The 12,490-nt window shown below is 30.5% G+C and overlaps 1 protein-coding gene across 1 annotated transcript; it reads left to right on the plus strand.

Annotated features, from left to right (window-relative positions):
• The first annotated feature begins 100 nt into the window (after nt 1-100).
• Nucleotides 101-12,430, plus strand: LOC141450405 (sodium-independent sulfate anion transporter-like). Its single transcript, XM_074120805.1, has 11 exons — nt 101-1,529; nt 1,599-1,794; nt 3,427-3,647; nt 3,732-3,897; nt 5,403-5,567; nt 6,955-7,113; nt 8,184-8,324; nt 8,402-8,547; nt 9,304-9,474; nt 9,713-9,860; nt 10,509-12,430. The coding sequence occupies exons 1-11, from the start codon at nt 1,323-1,325 to the stop codon at nt 10,601-10,603; spliced, it is 1,815 nt and encodes a 604-aa protein (XP_073976906.1). The 5' UTR covers nt 101-1,322; the 3' UTR covers nt 10,604-12,430.
• The last annotated feature ends 60 nt before the right edge of the window (nt 12,431-12,490 follow it).

Here is a 12,490-nt window from a genome sequence, read left to right on the forward strand (position 1 = left end):
ATTTGTATTTTATTTCTTTTATTTTAGTTGTTTTATTGTTAATGTGATTCAAAAATTACTTTTTTGGGGGGATTGGGGAAGTTTATTTTTTTAGACTAGTAATTTCTGTGATGTCCAGTTGATATAAATATTGGAAAATTCTCCATTACTATGCGACACAATCGAACAATTTTTTTTCACAGAATCGCGAAATTCCGGTCCGCCACCAACCCCATGAAATATTTTTTTTATTTTTCATTAAACAAAAAAAAAATTAATGATAAAAAAAAGGTTAAAATTGAAGAAAACACAGTCGGTAAAGATGCCCTTCCGGTAACTGGTTTACTTCCGAATGTGGGGAATACTTTTTAATTGATAACATCTACATTGTACAGGCATTAATATGGCCATAATAAGTGGAACATTAGAAGGATTTATCGTGATTTTTTTTTCTAAAACTCTTCTAAAATCATTTTCCGTGAAAAATGATTGAACAGAAATGTACGCAGAAAGTTTAAAATAAACCGCTTTCTTCTGCTTAAGAGAAAATTAAAACAAAGTGACATTCCTTTTTCGATAGTTCTCTTTTCATTAAATTCAAAATTTTCACGTCAAAATTGATTAATTCTTGATAGAATTATTAGAACTGTATTAATTAATGTAAAGCATTGGCCTTCATTAATTCTGCGGAAAACTTTTCAAATATAAGGCATAGATTTACGTAATTGAGTTAAATGAAAATAAAGTTAAGTAATAAATTGAATAATCAATTCGGTTAAATGACTCTTCAATGTCGTGATATTTATCTCAATCTATTTAGTTTTTTTTTAGTTTTGCAGAATAAAGATGAACATACACAAATACAAATTTGGATAGCAGTACTTTAAACGTATATTTCCCTGTATAAAACAAAATCAGAAATCTGCACATTCGCAATTCTATATCTTAAGGTGAATAAGAGGTAATAATATTTCAATAAAATTATATTAAAACACGTATAAAGGAATAGTAAAATGAGATAATTTAAAAGACCTTAAACTCCTTTTTTTCCATGGAAATATTTCAAAAGTAATCTACCTGTTTATTCATATAACAAGTTTATGGTATATGTATTAATATAGGTAATTACACCATTTACATGTAAATAGTAGCTTAACTTAGACTATTCTGGTTGATGATAAGGTAGATAAGATGGCGACTCGTCTATTCCATTGATATTATAGTGCATTTTTCAATGTGAGTTCTGAAGTGAATTTCTTCGTTCTTGGAAAATATTCATGTACCAACCTTTTACTTCACGCATTTGATTTAAAACTGAAAAGAAAAGTAACTTACCCACGCTTATGGCTCCAACGGAACGAATGCAACAGTATTCTAAATGGAGGCGACGTGTAAATAGTTTCTTAACAAAACGTTTACCAATTTGTGGATGGATTTGCAAATACACCAAAGAGGATGCATTATGCGATTTAATCGCCGGTATCACAATCAGTTTAACAATGATTCCGCAGAGTATTGCTTACGCTGCTTTGGCTGGCTTATCACCCCAAGTAAGACTTTTTCATAATAATTATCGATCTTTTATTACCAACTTTTAACTAAATACTTATTGTTTTCAGTATGGCTTAAATTCAGCTTTTATGGGTTGCCTTATTTATGTATTTTTTGGAACAATAAAAGAGGTTGTTATTGGACCGACATCTCTAATGGCACTATTAACATATCAATTTACTCACAGTCTTAATGTTGATTTTGTAATTTTACTCTGCTTTTTATGCGGAATCATAGAACTAATTTTGGGTTTCTTGCATTTAGGTAAGATTTATATTACTTCCATAATAAAGTATTATAACAAATTCTAGTGTCGCTACTTTACACGCAACCTTCTATTAATGTAATTTTTTGCTGTTTAAGTGACAAAACTTCTTCTGGTCTATTTTTTTCTAGTGATAAATAGGTAGATTACTGTAATCTACCATAGATAGAGTTCTTATTGTAAGTTTTCGTAGTACAACGAAGATTTTTATACTGTGAAGGAATAGAAAAAATATACTAATTATACAATGATTAAATTTATTTTTGGTAGCGTAATAACTTTCAAAAAAATTGCATTTGTGGTTAATGAGTAAATAGGCAATAAAAGTAAAATGTTAAAAGGGAAATTGCCCTTTCCGTCAAGTAATTTTTCCTACTAATATATGATGACCCATTATTTGCACACGGATCTCAAACTTTTTGTTCAATTTTTAGATTTTTGTACCACCTGGAAAGAAAGCAGTGAATTTACTAGCTTGCTGAGAAAAACTCGTGCTTTTTCTTGTATCGGAAACTAAAATTTTATTGCAATCGTAAACGTAATTTTTCAGAGATAAAAAGTCGAAATTAAAAGAAACTCGCCTGAATGTGTTCGATAAAAATAAAAAAAAAAACGGAAAAAAAATTCTTGTAATTCAGACATTTAATCAAGAAAAATTTTGCCATTTGGAATATTTACTGCCTGTAAAATTTTGAGAGAGTAAAGTAGCAGTAAAAGAAGCATTAACATTCTCTATTATTATTCTCTTGAGCCCACCGTGTTCCAAATAAAAGTTGAAAATTTTTTTTTGGTTTTTTGATTTACACACTAATATCTTATATGTTAATGTCAATCAGACTTTTTGTACAAATACTTTTTTTGATGAAAGGTCTGAAAACATAAAAGCATTTCCGGTGGAAACTAAATCACGGAAATGTTAACACATTGCTCTATGAGCAGCAACAGAAAGTATTGGTGTGAGCGCTATTCAAATAATATTTCAGACTCTGAATTTAGAAACATGTCTTTAGTCGTTAGTAACACCCAAATTGTTGAACTGCACAGTGCACTGAAATGAAACTTTAGAAAGAACCGGCCCTATTCATTCTCAGAGACTAAATATAAAAATTATTTGTATAAAAGTTATTGATCTACGTGTGCGTTTTTGTATTCTTTATATATAGAAAATAGTTGGAATCGATTTTTATAAAAGCTCAAATAAGCGAAATATTAGTTCAGTAAAGCGATACTCTCAGTTTGTGTTGGAATATTCATTAAAATGAGAATTTTATAAACATATTTGACCCTTCTTTATGGTGTAACAAAACCTACATAATTTTATTACAAGATAAAATCACAAAATAATAAAAATGATCAGTAATGCTAGGTTTCCTGGCAGAACGTAATCAAAAAAGAAAGTTTCTGATTCCTATATATATATATATATTTTTTTTTTTTTTTTAAGTATTTTGTTCGCACACAAATCATTTTATTAAAAATCTTTTTTTCTGACACAGGAGATCTCTAGACGGATATTTCCGGCATTGACTTTTTACAATACTCTCCACAACTGTAGCAAGAAAGTAAAATTAGCTGCCGAATTGGCAATTTATTCAATATGCAACATTTTTAATTCATTTAACTATTTTTAGGATTTTTAGTTTGCTTTATCTCTGCACCAGTAATGTCAGGCTTTACTACAGCTACCTCAATAATTGTAATTGTAGCTCAACTAAAAAGTCTATTAGGACTGCATTTTAAATCATTAGGATTCATAGATAATGTACGCCAACTAATTTATCATGCTGTTTCAATTAGGCTAGGCGATACTGCGTTAGGGATTTCTTGCTTAATTGCCTTAATGTTCTTGAAAGTAAGTTATTTATTCATTTATCATATATTAAACGAAATATATAATTATTTGGAAATTAACAATTTTAAATTAAACATTACCTAGCATTTAAAAGATATCAAGTTACCAGAGAATTTTCCAAAAAAGCAATTGTTAAAGAACACATTTTGGTTTCTGTCAACTTCAAGAAATGCTGCTGTAGTATTTATATGCTCACTAATCAGCTTGCTGTATGAGAAAGATGGACTTAATCCGCCATTCATAACAACAAGTAAGTTCACTTTATTCATTTGCAAGTTATTGAATCTGAAAAATGAATGTTTATTTGCTTTGCAGGGGAAAAATAACTTTAGGCAATAAATGGAATGCAGTAAACAAATTTCATTTATTGAACTTGTTATGAAAGCTGACAAATGGCAAGTTACTGGCTGTTGTTAAGAAAGGTGCTGTGGACCGACACAAATGATAGATATATATGGAGCTTAATTTGAACTTGTAGGATGGGTTCAATTAAAGTTAAAAAAGGTTCAATAGCCATTAAATTCTTCAATTTTTTTCTTTATAAGACCGGATGTGAGCTTACTTACTGGAACAAAACTGGTATGCGACTGACCAAAGCTTTATTTTTTGTTTTTACCTGGCGTTAAAGAACGGAATTTAAAGAAATGTCATCGGGAATAAGTTTGTGAGTTATTCTTTTTTTAATTCAAGATATTCCACAAACTAGTAAAATAATGCCTATTTTTTTTCAGGCTGTACGTCCAACCACCAATTAGGAATCGTGGTCGCAGGCGACTAGCAAACTTAGTTTCTATTAAGTTCTCATATTAACCATTAAATAAAATCAAAGGCCTAGACAGGGAATAGAACCCAGTACCATAATACATACAGGTCTCGCCTCTAATCGCTCGGCTACGTGCGCTTTGCGCATAATCCAAACATAGTCTTATTGGTGAAACCAATCCGAGAAAGGCGGTTGATCAAGCTTTTAGACTACCTTGGCCAGGACTTCACCAGTATTACCATTTCTTACAATAGTTATATTAGTGATTCTTAGCTGGATTTTTAAGAAAAGTAAGCAAAAACTCATTCGGCTGGGCGCGCATGATCTTTGAGTTTTTACGACAATGTCCTACATTTTCTTTTTACCTCTCCACTGAATGGAAGTGGCGGCTGACCGAACAATTTAAGAAGAAAGTCATAAATACTCGTATATAAAATTGAATCAAACTCATGAGATGGCCGTCCTGAATACTACTGCTTTGAACCCAAACTTAGCTACATATATAGAGGGTATCTTTCCCTTGCATTTAACCTAGAAGTACGTGTTGTTTTAACAGCTGGAGACTGTTAAAAAAAAAAAAATAATATATCTAAGATACTGTAACGATTTTGATAGAGAAGTTGTTAACGATTGAACTAACGATTTGAAGAGTACATAATCCTCTAATATGAATGGAAAATTCTTATTGAGCCTGCAGATTAATGAGATCGTGTTAGTAGATATCTGAAATATGTGATTGGGAACTAGTCTGAAAAATTCTAGCACATACATAATTATAGCTTTACTACAAAATAAATACAAATATCCTAAATGGCTGACTTTTCTTTTTGAGTTTGTTTGTGTGTAATATGTGTAATTTCAGTTATTTAGAAATTAGTCTTCATTATCGTTACTATTCTTCAGGAAGTACGATTCTAAATTACTAATACAATCTTCAGAAAATAAATTTATGAATGTAATTCAGTGATGAATAAATGATTCTACTATTTCAGAACATGTTGAGAGTGGTGTACCTGAATTCAAATTACCACCTTTTTCCACTCAGATTGGAAACCAGACTTATGGCTTTTTGGAAATGGTTTCTGAACTTGGATCAGGATATTTGATTGTTCCAATTGTATCAGTTTTAGCCAATGTCGCCATTGCAAAAGTTTTCGGTAAGTTTTTTTTTTTTCTTTTGCTTAAATTCTGTTTATCTTTATCATTGATTTGTAAATAAATAATCTGTCCTCCTAATTGATTGTTCCACATACCTAATTATTTTTACTTTGCTATGAAAAAGAAAAGCTATCGAGATGTAATAAATTCTCACTTTTTGCTCCAATAAAATCTTTTTTAAAGCAAATCCCACCGGAAATTACGAGTGTGTTCCCCAGAATTATGTGACTATCACCAAAGAATCCGTAATTCATTTAAGGAACAATCATTCTACCTGGTGGATTTACTTTTCTTACTTTTTTTTTTATTTTCTTGAAAACAAACGCAGTTGCAAATAATCCACGTAAACTTGGTGGGCCTTGCCTTTAATTGTGGCTACTTGGCACAGGTAACAATAACCACCCAGATAACTAAGAAATTAAAATCTGTTTTAAATAAAATATTAAGTTCGTCGACCTTGTAGAGATGTAAAATTACAAATATATACTCAGGGACATGTATAGGGATTAAAAGGATCTTTGTGAATTCTAATTTACTACCAGTGTTATTAATAGAAGTTTTTTTTTAACACAACGTTACATAAAGTATAATTAAAACTGAGATAATAATTTTACACAGTTTGATACCGACTCGCTGGCTGTACTTAATATTTATGTTTACACTATTGTGTAATAAAAATGTACATATTCTTTGACATTCACATAAATTTCTGCGATGTTTCATAATAAAGATGATTAATGTCTTAACTCTTTATCATTGCCCTTCTCTTTCCCAGAAATAAGGAGAAAGTGACGAAATGATTTGAGGCAATTTTAGTTTTAATACCAATTAGGTGTGGAAGCATATATTTTACTATTAAATTGTTTTTAATAAATAAAATCTTTTTAGTTAAAATCAGAATTGGGGACTTCTTACTTACAATTCTACGCTCATAACCAGTACACTGCACCTGCCCGTTGTACCAGAAACGAGCATGGAGGTTAAAAAAAAACTTGAAAAGAAAAAATCGCCGAAAGATCATAATTAAAATGTTTATGGCTACCAGGGTCCGGAAATTCGGGTTATTCTCTAATTCTAATGATCAGTAAAAGTGCTTGGAAATATGCAAATTTGAGAGAATTAGAAACGAAACATTTATTAAAATATCTAGTTAGAAGATAATTTTGTAACTTATTAATTGCAATAAGAGAAAGTCGTGAGAGTATTTCGTTCCTAATTTCTGTTTCTAAAAACTTATGTATGAAATTGAATTGTGTAAATCTTAACTAAATTCAGATTTTTTTTTATGAACCGTCAATTTGGAACTACTCGTATAAAATACATGACTTTATTTACTATTTTCTTATTATTATTTTTATGTAAATTTTATGAAATATGGAATTCCAGCCGTTGGTAAGGTGGATGCCACACAAGAGATGTTATCTTTAGCCTTATGTAACATATTTGGATCATTTTTCCAATCGATGCCAACTTGTGGTGCCTTCACCAGAAGTGCTGTGATCAGCGCTAGTGGAGTGAGAACGCCTTTTGCCTGTTTATATTCAGGTATCCTAGGACAGATATTAACAAATATATTCTTATGTTCATTTTCTTAGTTTTAAGTCTTATTTCTGTTTTTAGAAATCATAATTTAAATATTTATTTCGATATATTTACATTTTTTTCTCTCATAGCAATAGCCGGCAGTTTTTCCAATTATTCCTGCAGCTAGGCACCAAGGATTGCCTAGTTTTTGAGCTAAACAATGGATTATCTCCTCCTCTTGTGTTATTGCAGCTCATTCTATAAATGTTATTGAACATCTACTAATTTTTTCAAGACTTACTCTGTCAACATTCTTATGCATATTTTTGAATTCAACATGAGTTCTTTGTCTACATCGTATAATCGTTTTATTTATTTTGCTCATAGTAGAAGATCTTCAAATCAATAATGGGCTTCTTAAGTGTTTTTGAAGATCGCGGGGATTCTGTTTGCAATCGCCCTGTTCTGTTCTGTTTACAACTTCTCTGAATTTCATGCTCTAAGATATTAGCATCTACTGATTAGTGATAAATTAATCTATGAATCGTTTGGAAAGTAAGTTCCTAATAACAACAGTTTTTTGACTTCACTCGATACATATTTACTCGATATTTATTTCGTTTGTCCAGATTCACTTAACTGTCACTTTAAATGCTGCCCCTTCTTGTCAATGCCTCTAAAAAATTTAGCGTTCTACCTATCTGGTTAATTATATAATAATTACATTATCCACTATTAGTAGCTGAATGAGCTATTAAATAAATTGTTAACCGTTTGGAGCCCCAATCGTCTGTCGGCACATTCCAAGGCTTGGTTAAACCACAAACATGCAAAGCCATCTCCTTTTCTTTAAACTAAATTCGCCAGAGATTTGGTCCTGGACTTTGTCAACCCACTTACGCTCCCTTCAGAATCGGTACCTTGGACGTTAAAAATTGTTAAACAAGTTCTAACATACCTTTGAAATGTAAATATCTCATTGAATGTGGTACTCACTTTTTATTGCATTTACTAATCAAAAATCATGTTAAAAGTTGCGATTTAAACAGATAATAAATTTAATATTTTAAGCATTTTTTTTTTTTTTTTAGCTATAATTACTCTGTTAGCATTGAATTTTCTTGGGCCATACTTTCATCTTATCCCTAGGGCAACATTAGCTGCTGTTTTAATAGTTGCCGTAGTAGTTCTTATCGATTCGGAAATTTTCCGACCTCTCTATAAATCCCACCGTAAGTAAAATAATACATTTTTATATAATAGACAAACTGATCAAAACATTCTGCCCCTTTATGGTTTTATATTTCAGGACTGGATTTCATTATACTTCTCTGTACTCTTGTGGGATGTTTAGGTCTAGGAATTGAAATCGGTATGGTGATTGGCGTAATAATAAGTTTATTCTATTTAATTTACAAGTGGGCCAGACCAGATATAACAGTAGAAACAATAAAGGTAAATTAAAAAAAAAATTTTTTTGAAAAGGTTATATACAATTGAAACAATTAAAACTTAGAATTTCTTGCTTTTCAAAAATAAATATTAAGATCTTAATAACGTCGATTATGATTGCGATCATTCTGAATAATTTGGATGAGTTAATTGAATTGACATTTTACAAATCACGCATGAGTTGCCCACATTTTAGGCAATTCATTATGAAGAAGTGGGGCTAGAAATATTCAGTTTTCTAGTCTATTCCAAACAAATCCTCAGCACTACACTCTCATCATTATGAGACCTACTTGAACCAAAATCACTATAAGGAGTAAACGTTAATGTGCGTTAGTTTGATAGAAACAGTCATGTCTATTAGATAAGATAGGCTTGAGAACATGATTCAACAAACTGGCAATCTCTAACCTATGAAAGTTAATGAAAAATAATTTCATTTGATTCCAAAGTGAAACTGAAATGTTAAAAAGTTAAAGGGGCTTCGAGTGTTCAAATTTTTATTTGAAAATTGCAGTTTATAGAAAATAAATAATGCTGAAGGAATATTTCGATATTTAAATTCTATCTTTCGAGATTAAATATCAAAATAAGAAATATCTTTTGTGAGATTTGATAATGTATTAGAAACTGCTGTATCTTGTTTTAGTAATTATTTGATGAAATTTCTTAAAGTTCAAATAATTAAATATTTCAAATTTTAAAATATAACAGAATTTGTATTATTAAGTGTAAATAATTGAATTATTTTTCTCGCAGTGTTGTAACGGTGTATATGTAACCATCACCCCGCCAAGTGATTTGTATTTTCCTTCGGCGGATTATCTGAGTACTCTAGTCATGAAAAAAACCCTTTCGGAAGATGGCAATCAGATGCCAGTTTTAATAGACTGTTCTAATGTAAATGGAACTGATTATACTGTCGCAAAGGTAGGTTTTATTTTTCCAAAACCTTTTTTAGTCAAAAGCTAATAAGTTTTTTTTTTATGGCTATCACAAAATAAAGATCAAGTACATGGTGCAGTGCTTAAGACAGTAAAGTTTTAAGAATAGATGTGAGAGCAATCCGGAGCATTATCGATTCAGTGATGCCTGAAGGTTAATTAAAAAAACAGACGAACCAGAATTCATTTCAAATTAAAGTATAAATTATGCTGTTACTTTTCAGAACATCATATTACTGTCGAGAAAATTGGAAAAAAGCGGTCAACAGTTATTACTGGCTAATGTGTCTGACAACACATCGAAAGTGTGGAAATCCGCTGGATGTGACCAGAAGCAATTCTGTGAATCTGATACTGAACACTCATTATTTGGTAATGATATTAATAATGATCAATTAATTGATTTACATTATTTTAAATTATGTTTATAAATTTAAAGAAATCGAAACAGTTTTTATTATGATATTGAGGATTTGTGGAAAAAAAAGAGGCACCACCCATTTACGCGACAATCTCTTACTTCGCTTCTGCAATACATAATTACAGCATTGTTATCAAGAAATTTGATCAAATTAGTATATTTTAGCGATAAGTGAATGTAGAAAACATTGAAGTGAAAATAAAGACTATTTTTTCAAGAAAGATTTAAGCTTTTTTTCTATTTCTTTTGCGCTGCGACCGGTAGTTGCTGAGAAGCACCGCTAAGCATATGTTAGTTTTGGTTATTCACCAAAAATCCTTACGATTTTCCTCTCGACAAAAATTACGTTAAAGGTATTCTTCTTATCAAACATATTTCTATAGAAACAAAATAAAACCTGCAAATATAATCTTGTATAAAGCATTTCAGTTGAAACTTATTAAAGAATGAAAATAGTTTTTATTATCACCAGCTTTTGAAGAGATCAATTACTTTTAAAATTAAAATGGGCAGATTACTTAATGCAATAAACTACCAAAAGACAACAGTGAATTCCTTTAGACTCATTTTAAGAATTCATTGGCTTTTTTTATTTTCAGGAATTCATTTGAAGCAGTATAAGAATCATGCTGTGCAAAACGAATCGAAAGAACATCATTGTGAAGAAGAAGTTCAACAACTTATGGACAAATAAAAACCAAAATAGAAACATTTCGATTGATTAGGACATGAAACGTTCAATTATAAGAAGCTACCACCTCCAAATTTGAAGTCTATATGCATTTAAGTTGAAGTAAACTATGAAACTAGTTTACTGTTCTTCTTTAATACTTAATCAGGTTGCTGATTTCAGTATAATGAATCAGTATTCTCAGGTTGAGTGTATACTACATTGCTGTTTTTCTACGTTTGGGATAAGATATACATATGTACGTACTCGTAGGTTATAAATGCATCTGTTTGTTGTAGTGCCCACGAAAATTGGAAACTGCATTCACTTAGGTATAGTTTCAAATTTAGATGATTTAAACTGATCAAACATTTTATCACATTCAGAGATTCTGTCAGAGCAAAAAATATATTTAAAAAGTATAACTAAGTTTCATATTAGAATTAAAAGGTTAATTGGTTAAATGAGATAACTTTTACCTATGCTTCTTTGTTCGCAATTTTTTTTTAATTCGTCTCTCTCTTTCCTAAGATAATACGTATTTTCTGATTTGTAAAAAATAATTATTCATACTCTGTGGAAGAAAAACTTAAAACTTTTCATTGAAAATTAAAAACATAAAATCTTCCGGAAAACAATTTTCATTAAGAAATATGATAAAATGTAAAATGTAAATGTAAAAGTGTACTAAATTTTCCGTTAAAAATTTATGATTTTGTTTGTTTTGGGGTTTTTGTAAGGTGCGCAACAACAAGGGTCCTTTGCACCTAAACTATACTGTAGAATAGACACTTTACTACACAGCCTAACCTAGTCAATCTGATCGATCCAAACCTAACGGTTGGCCTAACTCCTATTTTCTTCTAACCTAACCAACTAATGTTGGGGTGGAGTACTCGATATTCCTCGCACCCCATAGAGATCTAACCTAAATTTTTAAAAAAACCTATTTACACATTTATATATACACTCATATACTCATCTTATTAATTACATTCGTCCTAATAAATACAATCATCCTAATAAATACAATCATCCTAATAAATACAATCATCCTAATAAATACAATCATCCTAATAAATACATTCATCCTAATAGTTATATTCCTATATATACATTGAGTGGAGTACTCTATATTCCTCTCACTCATTTACAATCCTAAATCTATTTACATTTACGCAACCCATTCATACGCGTGCCAGGGTGCCAATCCCGACACAGACCCACCCGTCCTAGAAAGCAGTGGCTCCCGAGAAAGTGCAGGAAGACGTCCTGCGAGACAAGAAGACAAAAGTTTGCCACCCCTGCCCCGGCATTGGCCCCCCTACACCTCTTTCACACACACATTCACACTGCCTAACCTACTCCTTCCTAAATTGTTACTATTATCAAATACTACTGTTATTTTTACTGCTATCAAACTTTTGTAAAATACCGATTTCTATAAGTTTGTATTTTAAAAGTGACCTCGCGTAGTAAAGTGTCTATTGTTACATTGAATTAAAAACATTAATATCCTTCAGAAATCGCAGAGTGTTTTGTTAGCTGCGGTAATAATCCACTAAATCATGAAGAAATGTATTAATTCAATACTTAATCTGAACATACATTAGTAAGAAGAAATAGAAGTCAGCAGCTAGTAATATTTTAAAATCAGAAAAATTCAGCAACTATACTTGAAAGTTTTCTAACAAAACGTCACATTGAGCGACTGAAGTTTCAGCAAATTAAAATAGTTTCTACTGACAGAATATATTTTTATTAATGTAATAGTCATTAAGTTTCGGCAGAAATTTTTGAGGATTTTACCAATTAAAAACTATTCTAATCCAAATAGAATTTAGCTAGTTCTCTTGGTTTTTTTTTTATCTAAATTTTTAGTTTAGAATTACAAAACCGAGTATATTAAAA

The sequence above is a fragment of the Rhodnius prolixus genome, unplaced genomic scaffold, assembly GCF_049639745.1.
Source record: "Rhodnius prolixus isolate KJV_2025 unplaced genomic scaffold, Rpr scaffold_2, whole genome shotgun sequence".
Lineage (NCBI taxonomy): Eukaryota > Metazoa > Arthropoda > Insecta > Hemiptera > Reduviidae > Rhodnius > Rhodnius prolixus.

Bases quoted from the DNA above. Each gene is read 5' to 3' on its own strand.
- LOC141450405 (XM_074120805.1), top strand. From the start codon at position 1,323: ATGGCTCCAACGGAACGAATGCAACAGTATTCTAAATGGAGGCGACGT. The intron at 3,898-5,402 runs GTAAGTTCACTT...CTACTATTTCAG, and splicing joins TCCGCCATTCATAACAACAA to AACATGTTGAGAGTGGTGTA. The intron at 9,861-10,508 runs GTAATGATATTA...TTTTATTTTCAG, and splicing joins TACTGAACACTCATTATTTG to GAATTCATTTGAAGCAGTAT.